The sequence below is a fragment of the Gracilinanus agilis genome, chromosome 2 (genome assembly GCF_016433145.1).
Source record: "Gracilinanus agilis isolate LMUSP501 chromosome 2, AgileGrace, whole genome shotgun sequence".
Lineage (NCBI taxonomy): Eukaryota > Metazoa > Chordata > Mammalia > Didelphimorphia > Didelphidae > Gracilinanus > Gracilinanus agilis.
Window position 1 is genome coordinate 43,600,711 of NC_058131.1, and position 16,180 is coordinate 43,616,890.

The 16,180-nt window shown below is 40.0% G+C and overlaps 1 protein-coding gene across 1 annotated transcript in view; it reads right to left on the bottom strand.

Moving 5' to 3' along the window:
- Positions 1–1,419: 1,419 nt before the first annotated feature.
- Positions 1,420–16,180, bottom strand: part of CFDP1 (craniofacial development protein 1) — a 140,924-nt gene continuing 126,163 nt past the window's right edge. The window contains exon 7 of the mRNA XM_044663121.1: positions 1,420–2,453. Coding sequence (XP_044519056.1) covers positions 2,363–2,453 — 91 coding nt within the window. The 3' untranslated portion in view covers positions 1,420–2,362. The remainder of the gene's footprint in view (positions 2,454–16,180) is intronic.

The following is a 16,180-nucleotide window of genomic DNA, read 5'->3' on the forward strand; positions in this document are numbered from 1 at the left end:
CTGTTCCAATTCTGAAAGTCAAAAAAGCCCAACAGAGCTTTCACCTGCACAGTAAACATATGGGATACTCATTACGTTTCTTAGTTCCTTCTCCTTCCCTTGAAGTAAATGGAGAAAATATGCCCTACTGAGCAAAAATCCAAGAGATCTCTTGGAACTACAGTCCTCTAGGAGTTAAGGTTGCCTGTGAACAGGGGATGGAAATATGCTGAAAAAGACAAATCTACAACTTAAAGCAAGCTCAATACCTTCCATTCTGAAGAATTCCAAGTCACATCACAAATGGGGAAAGGCCAATTAATACATTCCTGAAAAATGGCAGTTATGAGATGTTATCCGGCAGGAGGGACGATGAAATGATCCAAAGGCAGTCCTACTCTGTGCATGGTCCCGGCCTCAGACACGTCTTTTTTGGCTCAGTCTTAGCAACTGAACAGCAGGCCCTCTTGGGGCCTTATTTCAGTTCCTGCAGGACCACAAGCTCTTACTGCTCATCTGTTGCCCTTAGGACCAGGCCATGATATAAGGAGGTTAGAGGGCATCTTGCTTCAAATGGTATAATTTCCGATTTAGTCATTTTTTATTTATAAGGTAATGAGAGAGAAATGTGCACCTTTGTCTGAAAAGGAACGGTCAGTGCGGACCAGAGGAGGAACTTTACCTCCCCCTTTCAGCAGAAGGAAGGGACACGGGAAAGAGCACCGATGACCCTGTCAGACAAAGCTTGGGCTCTTGTCTGACTTTTCCTTTTTGTCAGGAAAGGGTCAATTCCAGGATTAGGAAGGGAAGGGTGGGGTTGGGGAAGAAAGGGAAGAAGATGATCTTTAAAAGTGACTAGGATGTAAAAATAAAAAACATCAACATATTTTTTTAACCCCTTACCGTTTGCTTAGAATCCATGCTAAGTATCAGTTCCAAGGCAAAAGAGCTGACAAGGGCTGGGCAACTGGGGTTAAGTGACTTGCCCAGGGTCTCACAGTCAGGAAGTATCTGAGGCCATATTTAAACCTAGGACCTCCCACCTCCAGGCCTGGCTCTCTAGTCACCGAGTCACCCAGCTGCTCTAGAAGTCACAGAATTTTAAAGAAATTTTCAATTGGATTTTAACAACAGTTCAAATAACAGTATTGTTGCAAGGTCTCTTAAAAAGGCTTGTCCCCCTTTATCAAAAAACAAAGGAGAACAGACAAGCCTATATTAAAAGGTGATAATAAATAGGACCTCAAAGCTCAGATGGGCACTAAAAAGGACAATTCCTACCAAATACAGTTTTATGGTAAATAATAAGAGGAGAAACACAGACCGTGGTTGCTCCTGGCCACAAGAGTTCTGTAGGCAGACTGGCCATCTGATTAATGTAGAGCTCTCTGGAGCTTTGCCAGGCTTGTTCCATATGAAAACAAGGACGCATGGGAGGTCTAAGCTTTAATGCTTTTATTTTTGTGAATGGTTTGGTCCAAGCTCCCTGTTCCTATCCCAACATAAACCTATCACTGTTCCTCCTGGCTGCTCCCAAGAGAAATCCTGAAGCCAACTTGAGGTTTGGGTGTCTTAATTTTCTCATGAGAGATGGGGAAGAAAGTCTGAGAATGTTCTCTGGCAAACAATGGGGCAAGAGGTTTGGTAGAAGGATTGAGTCTAGAAAAACTGGCTTTTAATTTGGAAAGAAGAAAATGCTAAAGGAAAAACAAATTTCAATTGAGCAACAACATGTCCATAATTTCAGTTTCACATTATGCTAACAGGAGTCCCACCCTAGGAAGGGGAGGGGAGAGAAAGAGGAAGGGAAAGAAGGAGGGAGGAAAGGGTGGGAAAGGGTTGGGGGAAGAGAGAGTGAGAGACAAGACACAGGAGAGCTGAATACAAAACTGTCCAGTGAACTGGCCTTTGACCAGAAGAAGTGTGCCTGCATCCTATCTTCTCAGCATCCTTGGTACTGAGGCAAAAGATGAGCTCTAATAAGAGTCCCAATGATTTCAGCAAACCTGGGCTAACTGTCCGTAGCTAGGCTGAGGTCCTCTCTCCACCACAGGCAGAATAGAGCTGGGAAAAATTACTGCCAGCTGTTCAATCTGTTAGAGGTGGACTAGATAAGACCACACTCTCTGCTGTACAGAAGGGAAGGAAACAACAAAGGGGATTGTCCTCTTCATCAGTCCCAGAAGGGTTTCCCACAGTAATAACTTCTAAAAAGAAAATAAATGACACCAGGTGAAATCAAGATATACAGAGTGAGCTTCAACACGGAAAACAGAACACTGGACTCCTTTCTTTCCATGAACCAGCCGGTATGCAGGACAGGAGAGGCTTCTCAGACATACTGTAAGCAAGGACGAGCTGCCAGAGCATCTCTCCAATGCTATCAAGGCTTCATTTTGCTCAGCCTGAGATCCCGTTCAATTTCAAACTGTCTGTGATCCACTCGCTCCAGGAAAGCTTTCCTTTCAATGTACCTGGAAGGGGACAAGAAAGAGCTGTGTCAAACAGAATCAAGGAGCCTTATATACCTGGACAAGAGAAGTAATTTGGAATTCAATACTAAATGAGCATTTCTTTTTTTTCTTCCTTTAAAAAAGCAAAACAAAACCTTACCTTCTGTCTTGGAATCAATATTATGTATCAGTTCCAAGGCAGAGAGTGGTAAGGACTAGGCAATGGGGGTTAAGTGACTTGCTCAAGGGAAGTGTCTTATGCCAGATTGAACCCAGGACCTCCCATCTATAGGTCTTCTAAATCCATTGAGCCACCTAGATGCCCCTAAATGAACATTTCTTAGGCATCTAGTAGTCCTGAGCTCTGAGGATACTGACAAAAATGAAAGTCTCAACTCCTAAAGCTTATGTTCTACTGGGGGAGATGGGGAGGTAGGCAATAAATTCAGAAAAATATACAAAGTAATTTCAGGGGTCAAAGATCTGGTGGTGGTGGGGCAGGGAGGATCAGGAAAGACCCTTGTGTAAGAGGTGGCATTTATGCTAAATCTTAGAGGGGACTAGGGGGATTCCAAGAGGAGGGACTGTACCACTGAGTAGACAGACATTTAGGAAAAAATTCCCTATACAAGGAAGAACAAGGAGGCCAGTTTGTCTGGAACTAGAGTTCATGAGGTGAGATCAGACTCAAAATCAGGTGGAGTCAGACCATAAAGAGTTTTACTGATTTAAGAGCCTATATTTTACCCTGGAGATAACTGAAGCTTCCTGATCATGGAAATGAATGAATGAATAAGTGCTTACTATGTGCCTGGCTTTGTGCTAAAAGTTATATATAATCAAAAAGGAGGAATGGTCAGAGGGTCATAGTGGACCCAGGACTAGACTAGATATGGAGAAAGCTCATTAATCCAAGCCCAGGGTCTTAAAGACAGAAGTCTGATTCTAGAGGGAAAAGTAAGGATGAAAGCAGTGTGGTCAGACCTCTTATTTGGGAATATTAATCTGGTAACCATGTGGACAATGGATTGGAGATGCTGAAGGCAGGGAGATCTTAGGAGGCTATTGAAATAGGTTAATATGGGTTGAGGGATAAGGACCTGGACCAGGGGATGGTTGTCTGAATGAAGAGAAGGGGAAGGATATGAGAGGTGTTCTGGGGGTAGAACTGACCCACGTGGTGCTTTATCAGATGAAGTTCAGGCTGTGGGAGCATTAAAAGTAAAAGGTAGATGCAGCCAGGAAGCCCAGTAGATAAAGAGAGCCAGGCCTAGAGGGAGGACCTGGATTCAAAAGTGGTCTCAGACACTTCCTAGCTGTGTGACCCTGGTGTTAACCAACTGTCTAGCCCAGTGATGGGCAACCTTTTGAGCTTGGTGTGTCAAAATTCGTCAAAAAACTGAGCATAACTTGGGTGGTGTGTCACTTCAAGAAAAAAACCATAATAAAAATGTATAATTGTAATATATAACTGTATTTAATAAACCAAAAACTAATTACTTAACTTACCTGCTTAGTGACAGTTGTTTTGGCCTATAGACATTTGGCACAGAGTGTCTACACTACAGCAAATGTTTCATCCTTGGCATGTAGCCCCATGTCATTGAAAATGGCTACGTGTGTCAATGCTGACACACGTGTCATAGGTTTGCCATCAGGGGGCTAGCCCTTACCAATCTTCTACCTTAGAACCAGTACTTAGCATCAGTTCTAAGACAGAAAATTAGGATTTTAAAAAAGGGTCAAGGATGACTCCAGTGTTGTAAACCTGGATAAATGGAAGGCTGGTGCTCTTTACAGAAACTGAGACATTAGGAAGAAGAATGGATTTGGGGGTACATTTCTGTTTGGATATGTTGACTCTAAGATGCCTACAGGATAACCAGGTAGAATAACAGTTGACATTTCTAGACACTTTAGGGTTGGCAAGGCACTTTATAATTACCACAGGAAGTGTTACTAGAATCCCCATTTTTACAGAGAAGAAGACGAGGCTCAGAAAAATGACATTCATGGTCCCACAGTTAATAAAGAATCTGAAACTCCATTTGAACAGACTCTCAGGCTGGGGACCTTCTTACTAAGCTCTGCTGCCTCTCAAGCATCACCACCTATAGGGCAAAACCTTGGAGGAATGGTCCATACCTACTCACATCTGGGCCAGTGGAAAAGGGTTTTTTTTGCCAAGTGAATAAGGCAAAATGAGATGGAGTAGTTATTGCTTTTCTTATATAAAGAGATCACTGTATATTTGAAAATGGGAAAAATATAATTGTATAATTAGACTTAAAAAAAAAACCATAACTCTTACCTTTCATCTTAGAACTGATACTGTTCCAAGGCAAAAGAGTGGTAAGAGCTAAGCAGTGGGGCTTAAGTGACTTGCCCAGGGTTACACAGTTAGAAAGTATCTGAGGCCTAATCTGAAAGGTCCTCCTGACTCCAAGCCTGGCTCTCAATCCACTGATAAACCTCACTGCCTCCTAATTAGACATTAAGGAAAGGTACAACTCTTCCTTTCCTTACCTTTTCCAACAAAAATTCCCTTACATTTGGGAATAAGTTCCTGGAAGGGCTGGTTGGCCTTTCAGAGAAATGGCCCCCCCAGCTGAAACATGGGTTCACTTAAAAAGTAAAATACTTTGATTTCTCAAAGTAGGGGCAGTTCTTATAGTGTTTTTCATCATTCTAGCCAAGAGGGCAAGGGAGCCCTGGTATCCCAGCTGGCACAGTGAAGAAGTAGGCGTGTGGGCATGCATAATGCCAGGCTAGCTGCTTAATGAGATACAGCTGTATTATAATGTATCTCCTTGTTGCAAAGTGTACCAGAGCTTGCCCAGGGATGCAGGGGGAGGGGAAGAGCTATGCTACTAATTAACCTACTGGGAAAGTAAAATTGCTATTGAAAAAAGAAGATGTAATTGAATCATTTCACTAATTTTTCCTTGGTTCCACTGAAGAAAATGTGCATCTTTCATTACAAGGTCATTACATTTATATTGAGAATGTTTTACTGCGCTCAGTAACATAGGTTCTTTTGCTGAATTCAGAGCCTTGGGTTCCTTCTATATCAATACCTTATAAAATCCAATCCCTAAGGGACAGTTAGGTGACCCAGTAGATAGAGTATCAGGCCTAGAGACAGGAGATCCTGGGTTCACATCAGGCCTCAGATACTTGCTAGCTGTGTGACCCTGGGCAAGTCACTTAACCCCTGTTGCTTAGTTCTTACCACTCTTCTGCCCTGGAAATGACTCTTAGTATTGATTCTAAGACTTGAAGGTAGGGTTTTTGTTTTTTTTAAATCTAATCCCTAACATTTGTTTCTCTGACAGACTTGTTAAACTAAAATGAAACAAAATAAATCCTACCTATCCTAGGGAGCCTGCTCTCCTTACTATCTTTGAAGCTATCATCCAATCTCCAGTAGAATTCAAAATTAAAAAAAAATTTATTTAAAAAATATTTTTCCATGTTTACATGATTCATTTTCTTTTCCTCTCCTCTTTTTTCTCCCTCTCAGAGCCAACAAGCAATTCCACTGGTTTATATAAATGTTATCACTCAAAGCCCATTTCCATATTATTCATTTTTGCAATAGTGCAATCTTTTAAAGCCAAAACCCCAAATCATATACCCATATAAACAAGTGATAAGTCATATGCTTTTCTTCTGCATTTCTACTCCCATAGTTCTTTCTCTTGATGTGGATAGCATTCTTTCCCATAAATCCCTCGGAATTGTCCTGGATTGCATTGTTACTAGTAGTAAAGTCCATTACATCGGATTGTTCCACAATATTTCACTTTCTATGTACTGGTTTTCTCCTGGTTCTGTTCATTTCACTCTGTATCAGTTCTTCCAGTTCATGTAGAAATCCTTCAGGAACTCAAAATTTTAAAAAATTAATGTTAAAAATTGCTTTACATGTAATTGGAAAAAACAAGATATTAAAAAATATATTTCTTGTGGCATCATGGAACCACTGACTTCTATTTGGCCCATTCTAACTTTTAGAGAGTTTATTGCTTAGGTAAGGTTCTATACCTCTTATAGCAAGCTACTAATCTACTTTTCAATTGTCTCTTCCATATATCACATTTCCAGTTTTTTCCTCAAGTGCTCTCATTCTATTTATAAAAAACAAAAAAACAAAAAACAAAAAAAACCCAAAACATTTTTAAACTTAAAAAAAAAAAAAAAAAAGAAAAACAACACAAAACATCTCTTTCTTCTCTTCCAAGAATTTGAGGGGGGGTTGTGTCCAGGCTGTGTTTTTCTCTGAAGCATTACCTAAAAATGTTCTGAAGTAATTCTCTTCTTTTGCATTGTGTTTTAAGCATCCTTTCCTCCACAAGGACTTCCTTATGGTGGGGTTCTTTTGTTGACTGCCCATTCTTCCAGGTACTTCCTGATTTTAGACTCATGTTGGAGCTAGCCTCTGCCACACTTCTGCAAGGAAGGTCTGGTATACCAAGATCTCAGGGACAACTTTTCAGTGTTCTTAGAGTGATGTGATCCAGGACAAAATCTGTTGCCCTACTGGTCTGAATTCTCTAAGTTTCTGAGCTGTTTTTCAATTTGAGCAAGAGTAGCTTGCTGCTCATCTCAGCTCTTATCAGCCAGCTCGAATGCTATTGGTTCAAAGTGGCAGAATTGTAGACTTCCCTTTAGTCAGGGATTCCTGCCTTGGTTATTTCCTTTGCAGACTAGGCTGGATGCTAGAAATGAGACCCTGCCCTGAGTCTGGGGTCTGTATCAAACTGTTGTTGTTTATTTCTGAACTTTATTCTTTCCTATGACTGTCCCTGGGAATGCAACCCCTCATGTATAGGGTACCCTGGACTGATGACCCAGAACTGGAGAGTGAGCCATTTAGTGCCCACCTGCACCTGTCCCATTGCAGTGCCCCATATAGGCCTAACTCTAGTATGGGCCTGAAATCTGGTGCACAGCCTCTCACCCAGGTACTCCTCACTTGACCCTATCCCCAATATACACGGTCTTCTCTGACTCTACTTCAAAATGGGCTGGACAAATGACTCACTGTGACTTTTCTGACTTTCCTATCAGGATTTGGTCTGGTGCATTTTCTAGATCTGTCCAGAGTTTGTGGATCAAGCTTGCCATGCTGCTTGCTACCCTTCCACTCTCTTGACTCTGCCCTCCTTGGGAGATATTATTTGATATCTGGATTTTTAGTCATTGAAAGTTCATTCTCCTTTTAGTGAATCCTTCATTTACTTCAGTCTCTGAAGACGAGATGGCCCTTTAAGGGCTCTTTTTTTAATAAATGGAGAAATTATGCCACAGAAAGGGAAATGATCTTCTCTAAGATTATACAGCAGTGTAAGAACCTGGATGACCTAATTGTCAGTCCACTGCTCTGCACACTGGACAGTATTGCTTCTCCTGCATTCTCCCATAGATAAAATAGCAAGGATTAGAGAACCTAAAAGAGATTCAGTGGTGTGTTCCAAAAGAATGCTTTGAGCAACATGCCACTTCCCTGCCACCCTTCTGGTGGTAGGGAATGTATAGGGTTAAGTGGTCTTGAGTGCTCTGTGGTTTGAATTCTTGTATCTCATTTAAAGAAAAAGAAGTGGTGCTTGAATTAAGATGCTCCATTAGGCATGAATAATGTTGCTGCAGGTTTGAGATGTAATGCTAAAACAAGCTGACCTTGGGAATATTAAGGGCAAAGCATATGTCCTAGGGGCATTAAGGCAGCAAGAAGAGAGAAAAGCCAGTCTCATCAACTAGCTCAAGAGGCTTTAAAGGAACACCTTGAATGGAGTGATATTTCAAAGGGCAATCAGGATAAATAGTGAGGCAGGGGTGAGGTGCCCACTCCCTGAAGAGTTCATTTATCTCCCTGACACTTATCTGGAAACAAATGCTGCAGTTAATGGGATCTTTGTGATAGCTCCAGTTTGGTGCCAAGAGTCAACCATAAACAAAACCACTATTGAGTAAGGAGGTCCCAGACACAGAGACTGCAGACAGCACTGACTGGCCTAACATAAGAGACTCTATTACTGGCTTATGGGTTCCTCCATCAGCTGCATTACTACACACACACAGTCTCACAATTTGGTGCAAGACCTTCAAGTAGAATGTACTTGGGGACCTATAGAAAATGTGACTGATGAGGAGAAAGCCAAATGGGATGGAGCTTAATGTGCAGATAGCATTTTGGAAGGGAACTTCACACATGTGCTTGGCCCTCCTGGCTATGTAAAACAGCCCTTGAGAGTTTTCAAAGGAACAAGTGGGTATCCTATAAGGTAGTTTGCCATTGACAAGTGCACTGAGGAAGTTGATTTTACATCGTTTTCTGTTAACGATTTCACATACTTTCAGTTACTTGCAATGACTTGGCAAGACAGTTCTAGACTTTGAATGCTAAAGGATTCTTAATACTAGATCTCCAAGAGTACCTATTCCTTTTACACTGATACTTATAAAATGGATCCCAGTTAAAAGATGGCTACTCACCTAGACTAAACTTGATAAAGTATGCCAACTAGAACTAAGCATGCATCAAGAACTCAAATGATTTATTTAGCATCATCTGCACTGAGAATTGGGGCAGAGCCAGTAGGATTTGACATCATTCTGAATTCTAAACCCAAATAACAATCTTGAAGAGAATAAAAAAGCCTGCTTTTTGAGATCCAGGCTAAAAGAAAGTTATGGACGTTAAATAATAAGAGGACAGAAATTGCAAAAAGAGAATTCTTCAATATCCATTCTCCAGGCCCCCATGTTGCACAGGGCAGAACCAACAGGGATGCCAAAGGAAAAAAAAAAAACAAAACAAACCCACTTTCCTCTCTTCTCTAAAAGTCTTGCAGATAGAGGGCTAATCAGGTTTCCTAGCCTGCAAAGGTCATATTGCAATCATAAGGCAGGATTTCTAGTATCGCTAAATTATAGTAGAATTCTGTGGGTTGGTTGAGAAAAGACAAAAGGAAGAATGCTGAAAATGTGAACTAAGACATACACACACTAAATTTTTAGTGTCTCATTCCAAGCACTGACAGGTTTCAATGACACTAAAACAAGCAATAAAATGGTATCTGTAAGAGAGATTGCAGTTCATAGCAACATTCTAAACCCAGAGGAAAGATTCTATAACAACTCCCTTCATGTTAATTAAAATGTGACCAAACATGACAACATATAACGATTCTGCAAACTCTAAAGGGCTAGGTAAATTCTAATTATTATTATTATAAATTTTCACATAATGAATTTTATTTTATAGCTGAAAAATTATACTTAATTAATTGATTTAGAATATTTTTCCATGGTTACATAATTCATGTGTCCATCCCCCCCACACCCGTAGCCAACGAGTAATTCCACTGTTTTGTTTTTTTTTACATATGTCATTGATCAAGACCTAGTTCCATATTATCATATAATGAATTTTAAATGAATGTGATATGGCAAATGATGGTTGGGGTTGGGGATTTAGAGAAGGAAAGGTGCTGCTTTGAGAATGGGCTGACAAAAAAAAACTTCTTCATCTCTTTCAGAACTCATGCCATTTCCTTTCTGAGTAGTATGACCTTCCTGATAGAGGGTCAAACCAAGTCTCTTCCATTGACAATGCCATTCACTGAATGTAAAATTGAGTGAATGGAATTTTAAGTTTTATTTGCTCTCCCTCCCACATCTTCCCTGAGTTTGTAGTGTGTCTTGGGTTGTGTAGGTAGAAATTTCAAAGTGAGAATTTTTTCTTTAGCTCTTGTGTATTCCCTCCCTCTGAACTAAAGGAAATAGGAAATAGCTGCTTGTTAGTCACTGACCTCCATAAACCTTCAATTTGATTGCACTGCAGCAGCCAAACCTAATGAAGCTTGTAGAGGGCCTTTACATGCCAGTCTGTTTTTAATCTTTTCAGTGTAATAATTCATTCCTCTAACCTCACTGCATTCTACATGAGTATTGCTGGAAAGACTTGCCTTTGATGATTAAAACCTCTGGGAAATTCACTTTAACTTAGAGGACTAGACAAAGTGTCTAAGAGCACAGTCTCCTTATACTGACCTTTCAATAAGGAAGCTGAGCAACTAAAGGTTCTGTGGCACAGACAGACTGTGTCCGAAAGGATACTTTACTTATCCCAGGTGTTAGTACCAACTCTGCTGACTGGTATTTGATTTTCAGATGAGGATGATGGTTCCCTGGCATTACATCCTTCATCTCCAAATTGCCAATTCTAAACCCTCTCACAGATCTAGAGAAAACCAAACTTCCAGCTGTCAGCATGATAAAAATTTAGCAATGTCAGTCTAGTGACAAGAAGGTCGCATGTTGTGACCGATTGCCACCATTATAGTAAATGTCACACAAGGATATTTGATTGGTGGGTTCCCAAGGGCCAAGTAAACCATTAGCTTTTAAGCCTTTTTGAGAATCTCTTCAACTTAGTGTATAAGACAGTTGGCAGTAGGAAGTGAGTAAGAACAAACATGAAGGAAAAATGTCACTTTTTGATAGAGACTGTTTGGGGGAAATAAACAGTGACCCTGACTAGGTTCCAGTCATTCAAACAGTTCTGAATCATTCCTAGGCCACATCAGTGTTCTGCCTACAAAAAACAGTATGAAATACTCATTAAATGCTTTGCTTCTAATCTAAGAAAACTATTTATAATTTCACTGAGGTCAGTGAAATTATAAAAATTTTTTTTTGATAATTTAATTTGTGTTTCTTTTGAAATCCTATGTATTTTAAAACATTATTTTAAGAAGAGGTCCATAGGCTTCATCAGACTACCCAAGGGGTCCATTTCATAAAAAAAGGTTAAGAATCCCTGATCTCCAATTGAAGAGATTAGGTAATCAACACATGGCAGTTAATGTTCATAGCAATTTAGTGTTTAATAAAATAGAAAAATGCAAGCTTTTGGGGAAAGAACTCACTATTTGATAAAAACTACTGGGAAAACTGGAAAAGTTTGGCAAAAAACTAGGTAGAGATCACTATCTCACATCATATACCAGGATAAAGTCAAAATGAATACTTAATCTAGAAAAAAAAGGGGGACACCATAAACAAATCAGGGGAACATGGAAAAATTTATCTGTCACACTTATGGATAAGGGAAGAATTTATGACCAAACAATATAGAGAATGTTACAAAAAATGAAATAGATAATTTTGATTACATTAAATTAAAAAGGTTTTATATGAACAAAACCAATGCAACTAAGATTAGAAGGGAAACAACAAATTTGGAAAAAAATTTATAGCAAATGTCTCTGACAAAAGCCTCATTTCTCAAATATATAGGGAACTGAGTAAAATTTCTAAGAATACAAAGCATTCCCCAATTGAAAAATGGTCAAAGAATATGAATAGGAAATTCTCAGAAGGAGAAATTTAAACTATCCAGTAATATAAAAAAAATTTAAATCACTATTGATTAGAGAAATACAAATTAAAATAACTCTGAGCTACCATCCCACACCTATTAAATTGGCTAATGTGATTAAAAAGGGAAATGATAAATGTTGGAAGGGATGTGGGAAAACTGAGACACTAATATACCGTGGATGGAATAGTGAACTGATGCAACAATTCTGGAGAGCAATATGGAAGTAGGCTCAAAGGCCCATAAAACGATGCATATCCTTTGACCCAACAATACCAATACTGGGTCTATAATCCAAAAAGATCAAGATGAGGATATACCTGTACCAAAATATTTTTAGCAGTTCTTTTTGTAGTAGCAAAGAACTGGAAACTGAGGAGTTGTCCATCACTTGGGGAATAGCTGAACAAGGTGTGGTATATGGTTGTGTTAGAATACTTTTGTGCCATATGACAAACAGGATGAGTTCAGAAAAACTGGGAAAGCCTTATATGAACTGATGCAAAGTGAAGTGAGCAGAACCAGGAGAACAATGTATACAGTAATAGAAATATTATATGATGATCAACTGTGAAGGATTACACCATTCTTAGCAAAGCACATTTCTAAGATATCCACAAGGGACTCATGATGAAAATGCCATCTACAGTCAAAGAAGGAATTGTTGGAGTCAAAAGCCTGCCGTCTTCTACTGTATTTCCTTCATGAGATTTCTATTTTTTTTGTGTGATAAGTATCTTCTTTCAAAACACAAGCAATATGGAGATAAGTACTACATGAAAGTACTGATATAACCTATATCATCATATATATAAACTATATACACTGCCTGGGAGAGGGAGGGAAAAATCTGATTCCTAAAATGGTCAGAAAACAATTGTAAAAAGTTGTTTCTACATGTAACTGAAAAAATAAATTATTTGAACCCAGGTCCTCCCAATTTCAGGCCTGGCAGTCTATCTACTATACCACCTACCTCCCCCATAATTTGTTTAATTACATTTTTTTTCAATGAATAAGCATTGGTCTTCTCATTCCCCAAAGGAAAACAACAACAAACCTGCAACAGTTAGGCATGGGCATAAAAACCACATTCTAACATTAGGCATGTCAAAAAAATGTATGTCTTGTTGTACATATCTAGCCTATCATCTCTCTGTCAGGAGGGAGAGGAAGCATTCTAAATGATCAGTCCTCAGGCTTTTTGAGAAGGATGTCTACAATAGATGCTTGAGCTGTCTTCCAATCTTACTGTTCCACTCAAACTGTCCTCTCCAAAGTGACTACTACTCTTGCAGCTGCCCAGTACCATAGCCTTTTCTAGATCTTCCTCCTTCCTGACCTCTCCACTGCCTTGGACACTGATACTGTCCCCAAGCTGTGTGTTTTTTTTTTTGTTTTTTTTTTTTTGAGGTTTTGCTTACAGGCATTTTGGAGTTACTCTCCTAGGTCTGTGTCTTGTACTTCTGTACTCCTGATAGGTTTTTATCTTTTTTTTTTTTTTGTTTAGTTACTTTCTCAACAATCTGCTCTAAACAAACTGTTTTTGGTAACCTCTCTTTGGAGCTCAGGGAACTGAGTCTGAGATCCTGGCCCCTTTAGGAAATTCCCCTGCATTGATTTCCCAGCATGGGGCTGAGTTGAAGAAAGCTCTATGCTGGGGATTCTAGGCATTGAGTCAGACCCCAGACTCCAACCAGCTCATTCAGGCCTTTGGCTGAGTCCAAAATCTTCTCTGGGGAGCTCTGAGCTGCTGGCCCATTTTGGGGCTCTGGATTCTAAGTCTGTGATCCTGGTCACTTCCCTTTAGGTAGAATGTTTGATCTCAGGATAGAAAGACGACCCACTGTAGTTTCTTCTTCAATTTCCTGAACACTACTACATCCAGCATTCTTCTTTAGATTGTCATTGGAATAATTATTGGGAGAGCTAAGCTATTTTGCTTCTTCTTACTCCACCATCTTAGTTGGTCTTCCCAGCCTCATAATGTTCTTATGGAGATCAAGTGAGAATATTTACTGTAAAGGACTCTGTACAAGAAAAGTCCAAAGCTGCTACTATTATTATTCTCATTGTAATTAAGAGGCTTTCAATGCTGATATGTCAAACTTAGAATTTCATATAGATCTCTTCTTTCCCTCTTCTGCCATGATTATTATTTGCTTACTTAATGGTTTGACCCTACTAGTAGTCTTCTCCCCATCTACGGGAGGATTTCTTTTAATCTTTTCTAGGTGCAGCTCTTAAAATGTCTGTAGAGGCAAGCTAACGTTGGAGAAAAACTCTAAAGCTCTATGGGAAATGGGAATGGAAAGCAAGTGAAGGCTGTAGAACAGTAACACAGAGGTCTTCAAATCTGTATTTGAAACACACAATCAGATCTATGGGATCTTCTCATGGTAGGTCCTTCAGCCTAAGAAGGAGGAATAGCAGAGCATCAAAGTTCTATTCTATTAGTTATTCACTAACTGAGTTATATTATTTTCCAATGCTTTAAGAACTCTCCATGGTACACATGTTCCTTCTAATCTCATTTTCTCTTTCTGGTCTACATTTAACCATTTAACTAATTATCCTTTGCTCATAGCTTTGCTCCTTACTTTTATGAGACTTTTATTAATGCTGGCATCTTGAGCAAGTTCATTGGACAGCCTCAATACTAAGAAGTAGAGCCCTGGCTGAGAGCTCCTCTATATCTAAGATCACTTCAGAGAGACCAGGAAAAAGGAGGAAGTGCCTGAGGCTCAATGAAGCAGTAGGGTGGGTTTAGGAAATGAGGTTAAGAGGACCCAAAACACACCCCCATTCTGTGGCTATCTAGTAGACATCTTACTTAAAAAAAAAAAAAAAAAGATTTGTATCCATACCCTTTGTCTTCACATTGTTTAAATCTTCCTCAATATTCCCTAACTACTATCTCTCCTAGAGAGCCATCTCCTATTAAAAATAATTTATTAAAAGAAAAGGAGAAAAAGGAACACAATTCATTAAAATCAATCAGTCTGCCAAGGAAAAAAAGCCAGCTGTGTTGTACAATGTTGCATGCCCACTCTATCCTCCTTGGTGGCGAAGGAGTCTTCTCTGCCCTCTGGCTGGGGGCCATGTGTGTTCATGTGGTTCTTCCCATTGAGGCCATTGAGGCTGTTATAGGCTTGGTGTGCACTGTTTTCTGGCTCTGTCAGCTTCCCTCTGTATCGCTGTGTCGGTACTCCCACACTTCTATGTATTTTTCCTGGTCATCATTTCTAACAGCAGAGGAAGATCCCTTTACATGCAGGCACCATGCTTCTTTGGCTGTTCCCTGGGTGCTGGGCATCTGCTCCCTTTTTTTCCCAAGAGATCTATCTGTGTGTGGTGCTCCTTTCTGTGAATGTCTGATGACTTAGAGACCAGCACAGGGCACTCTGAGAGCCCTTCCCCCGTCTGTATCACATCACACTTCTGGAAAAGCAGCCTATTGCCATGAGATAAATGTTAAACAATCAGCGCAGGCATAGGCTTGTAATCCTTGCTGCTGGGACAGACCTCTTGCCCCTCCATGCCTTCACAAAGGTTGTCCCTTATGCCTGGAATACTTTAATTCCTAGCTTCCTTCAAGTCTCAGCTCAAGCCCCATATCCTACATGAGGGCTTTCCTGGCACCCTTAATTATTAACCCTCTCCTGATTCCCACCTCTTCCTCTACCAAATGACTCTTTAATTTTGGATTTAATGATATGCGTATGTGGCTTTTTCTTCCAGAAAAATGTGAGCTCCCTGAAGGCAGGGATTCTATGGTTTTTCCCTCTATTTCTACCACTTGGCCTGGTATGTACCAACCATACAGCAGATGGTTAAGGTCATCCTTTGTGAGATCTTTCTTCTGCACATCTCACAGCCCTGTGGCAGCATGCTCCATCATTTCCTCCTTTATTCTGGGCTCTAAGGAAGAGGTGGCTCTTTGTACCCACCCTTCCATAAGTACGTTTCACCTCATCAAACACATCTAGGTTCTCCCTGCCCTTAAAAACAAACTCTCCTAGAATTTGCCATTTCTACTAATTATCATCTTCTGTCCCTCTGCTCTTTCTGAGTCAAACTTCTTGGAAAAGCTGTCTCTACTCACTGCTTCTCTTCCCTTTCCTCTCCTCTCCTCTCACTGTCTTCTAAACTCTATCATCTGGCTTCCAACCTCATCACAAAACTAAAACTGCTCTGTCATGATAGTCCTATGGATTACCTAGAGCTACTGCTTCTGGAATTAAACTTACCATCTAGGTTGACTGCTAAGCACTCCTAAACTATACACATTATCTGGAATGGATCCTCTCCTAGCAAAAATGGAAAATTTTATCTGCATATTTGAAAATGGGGAAGAAAT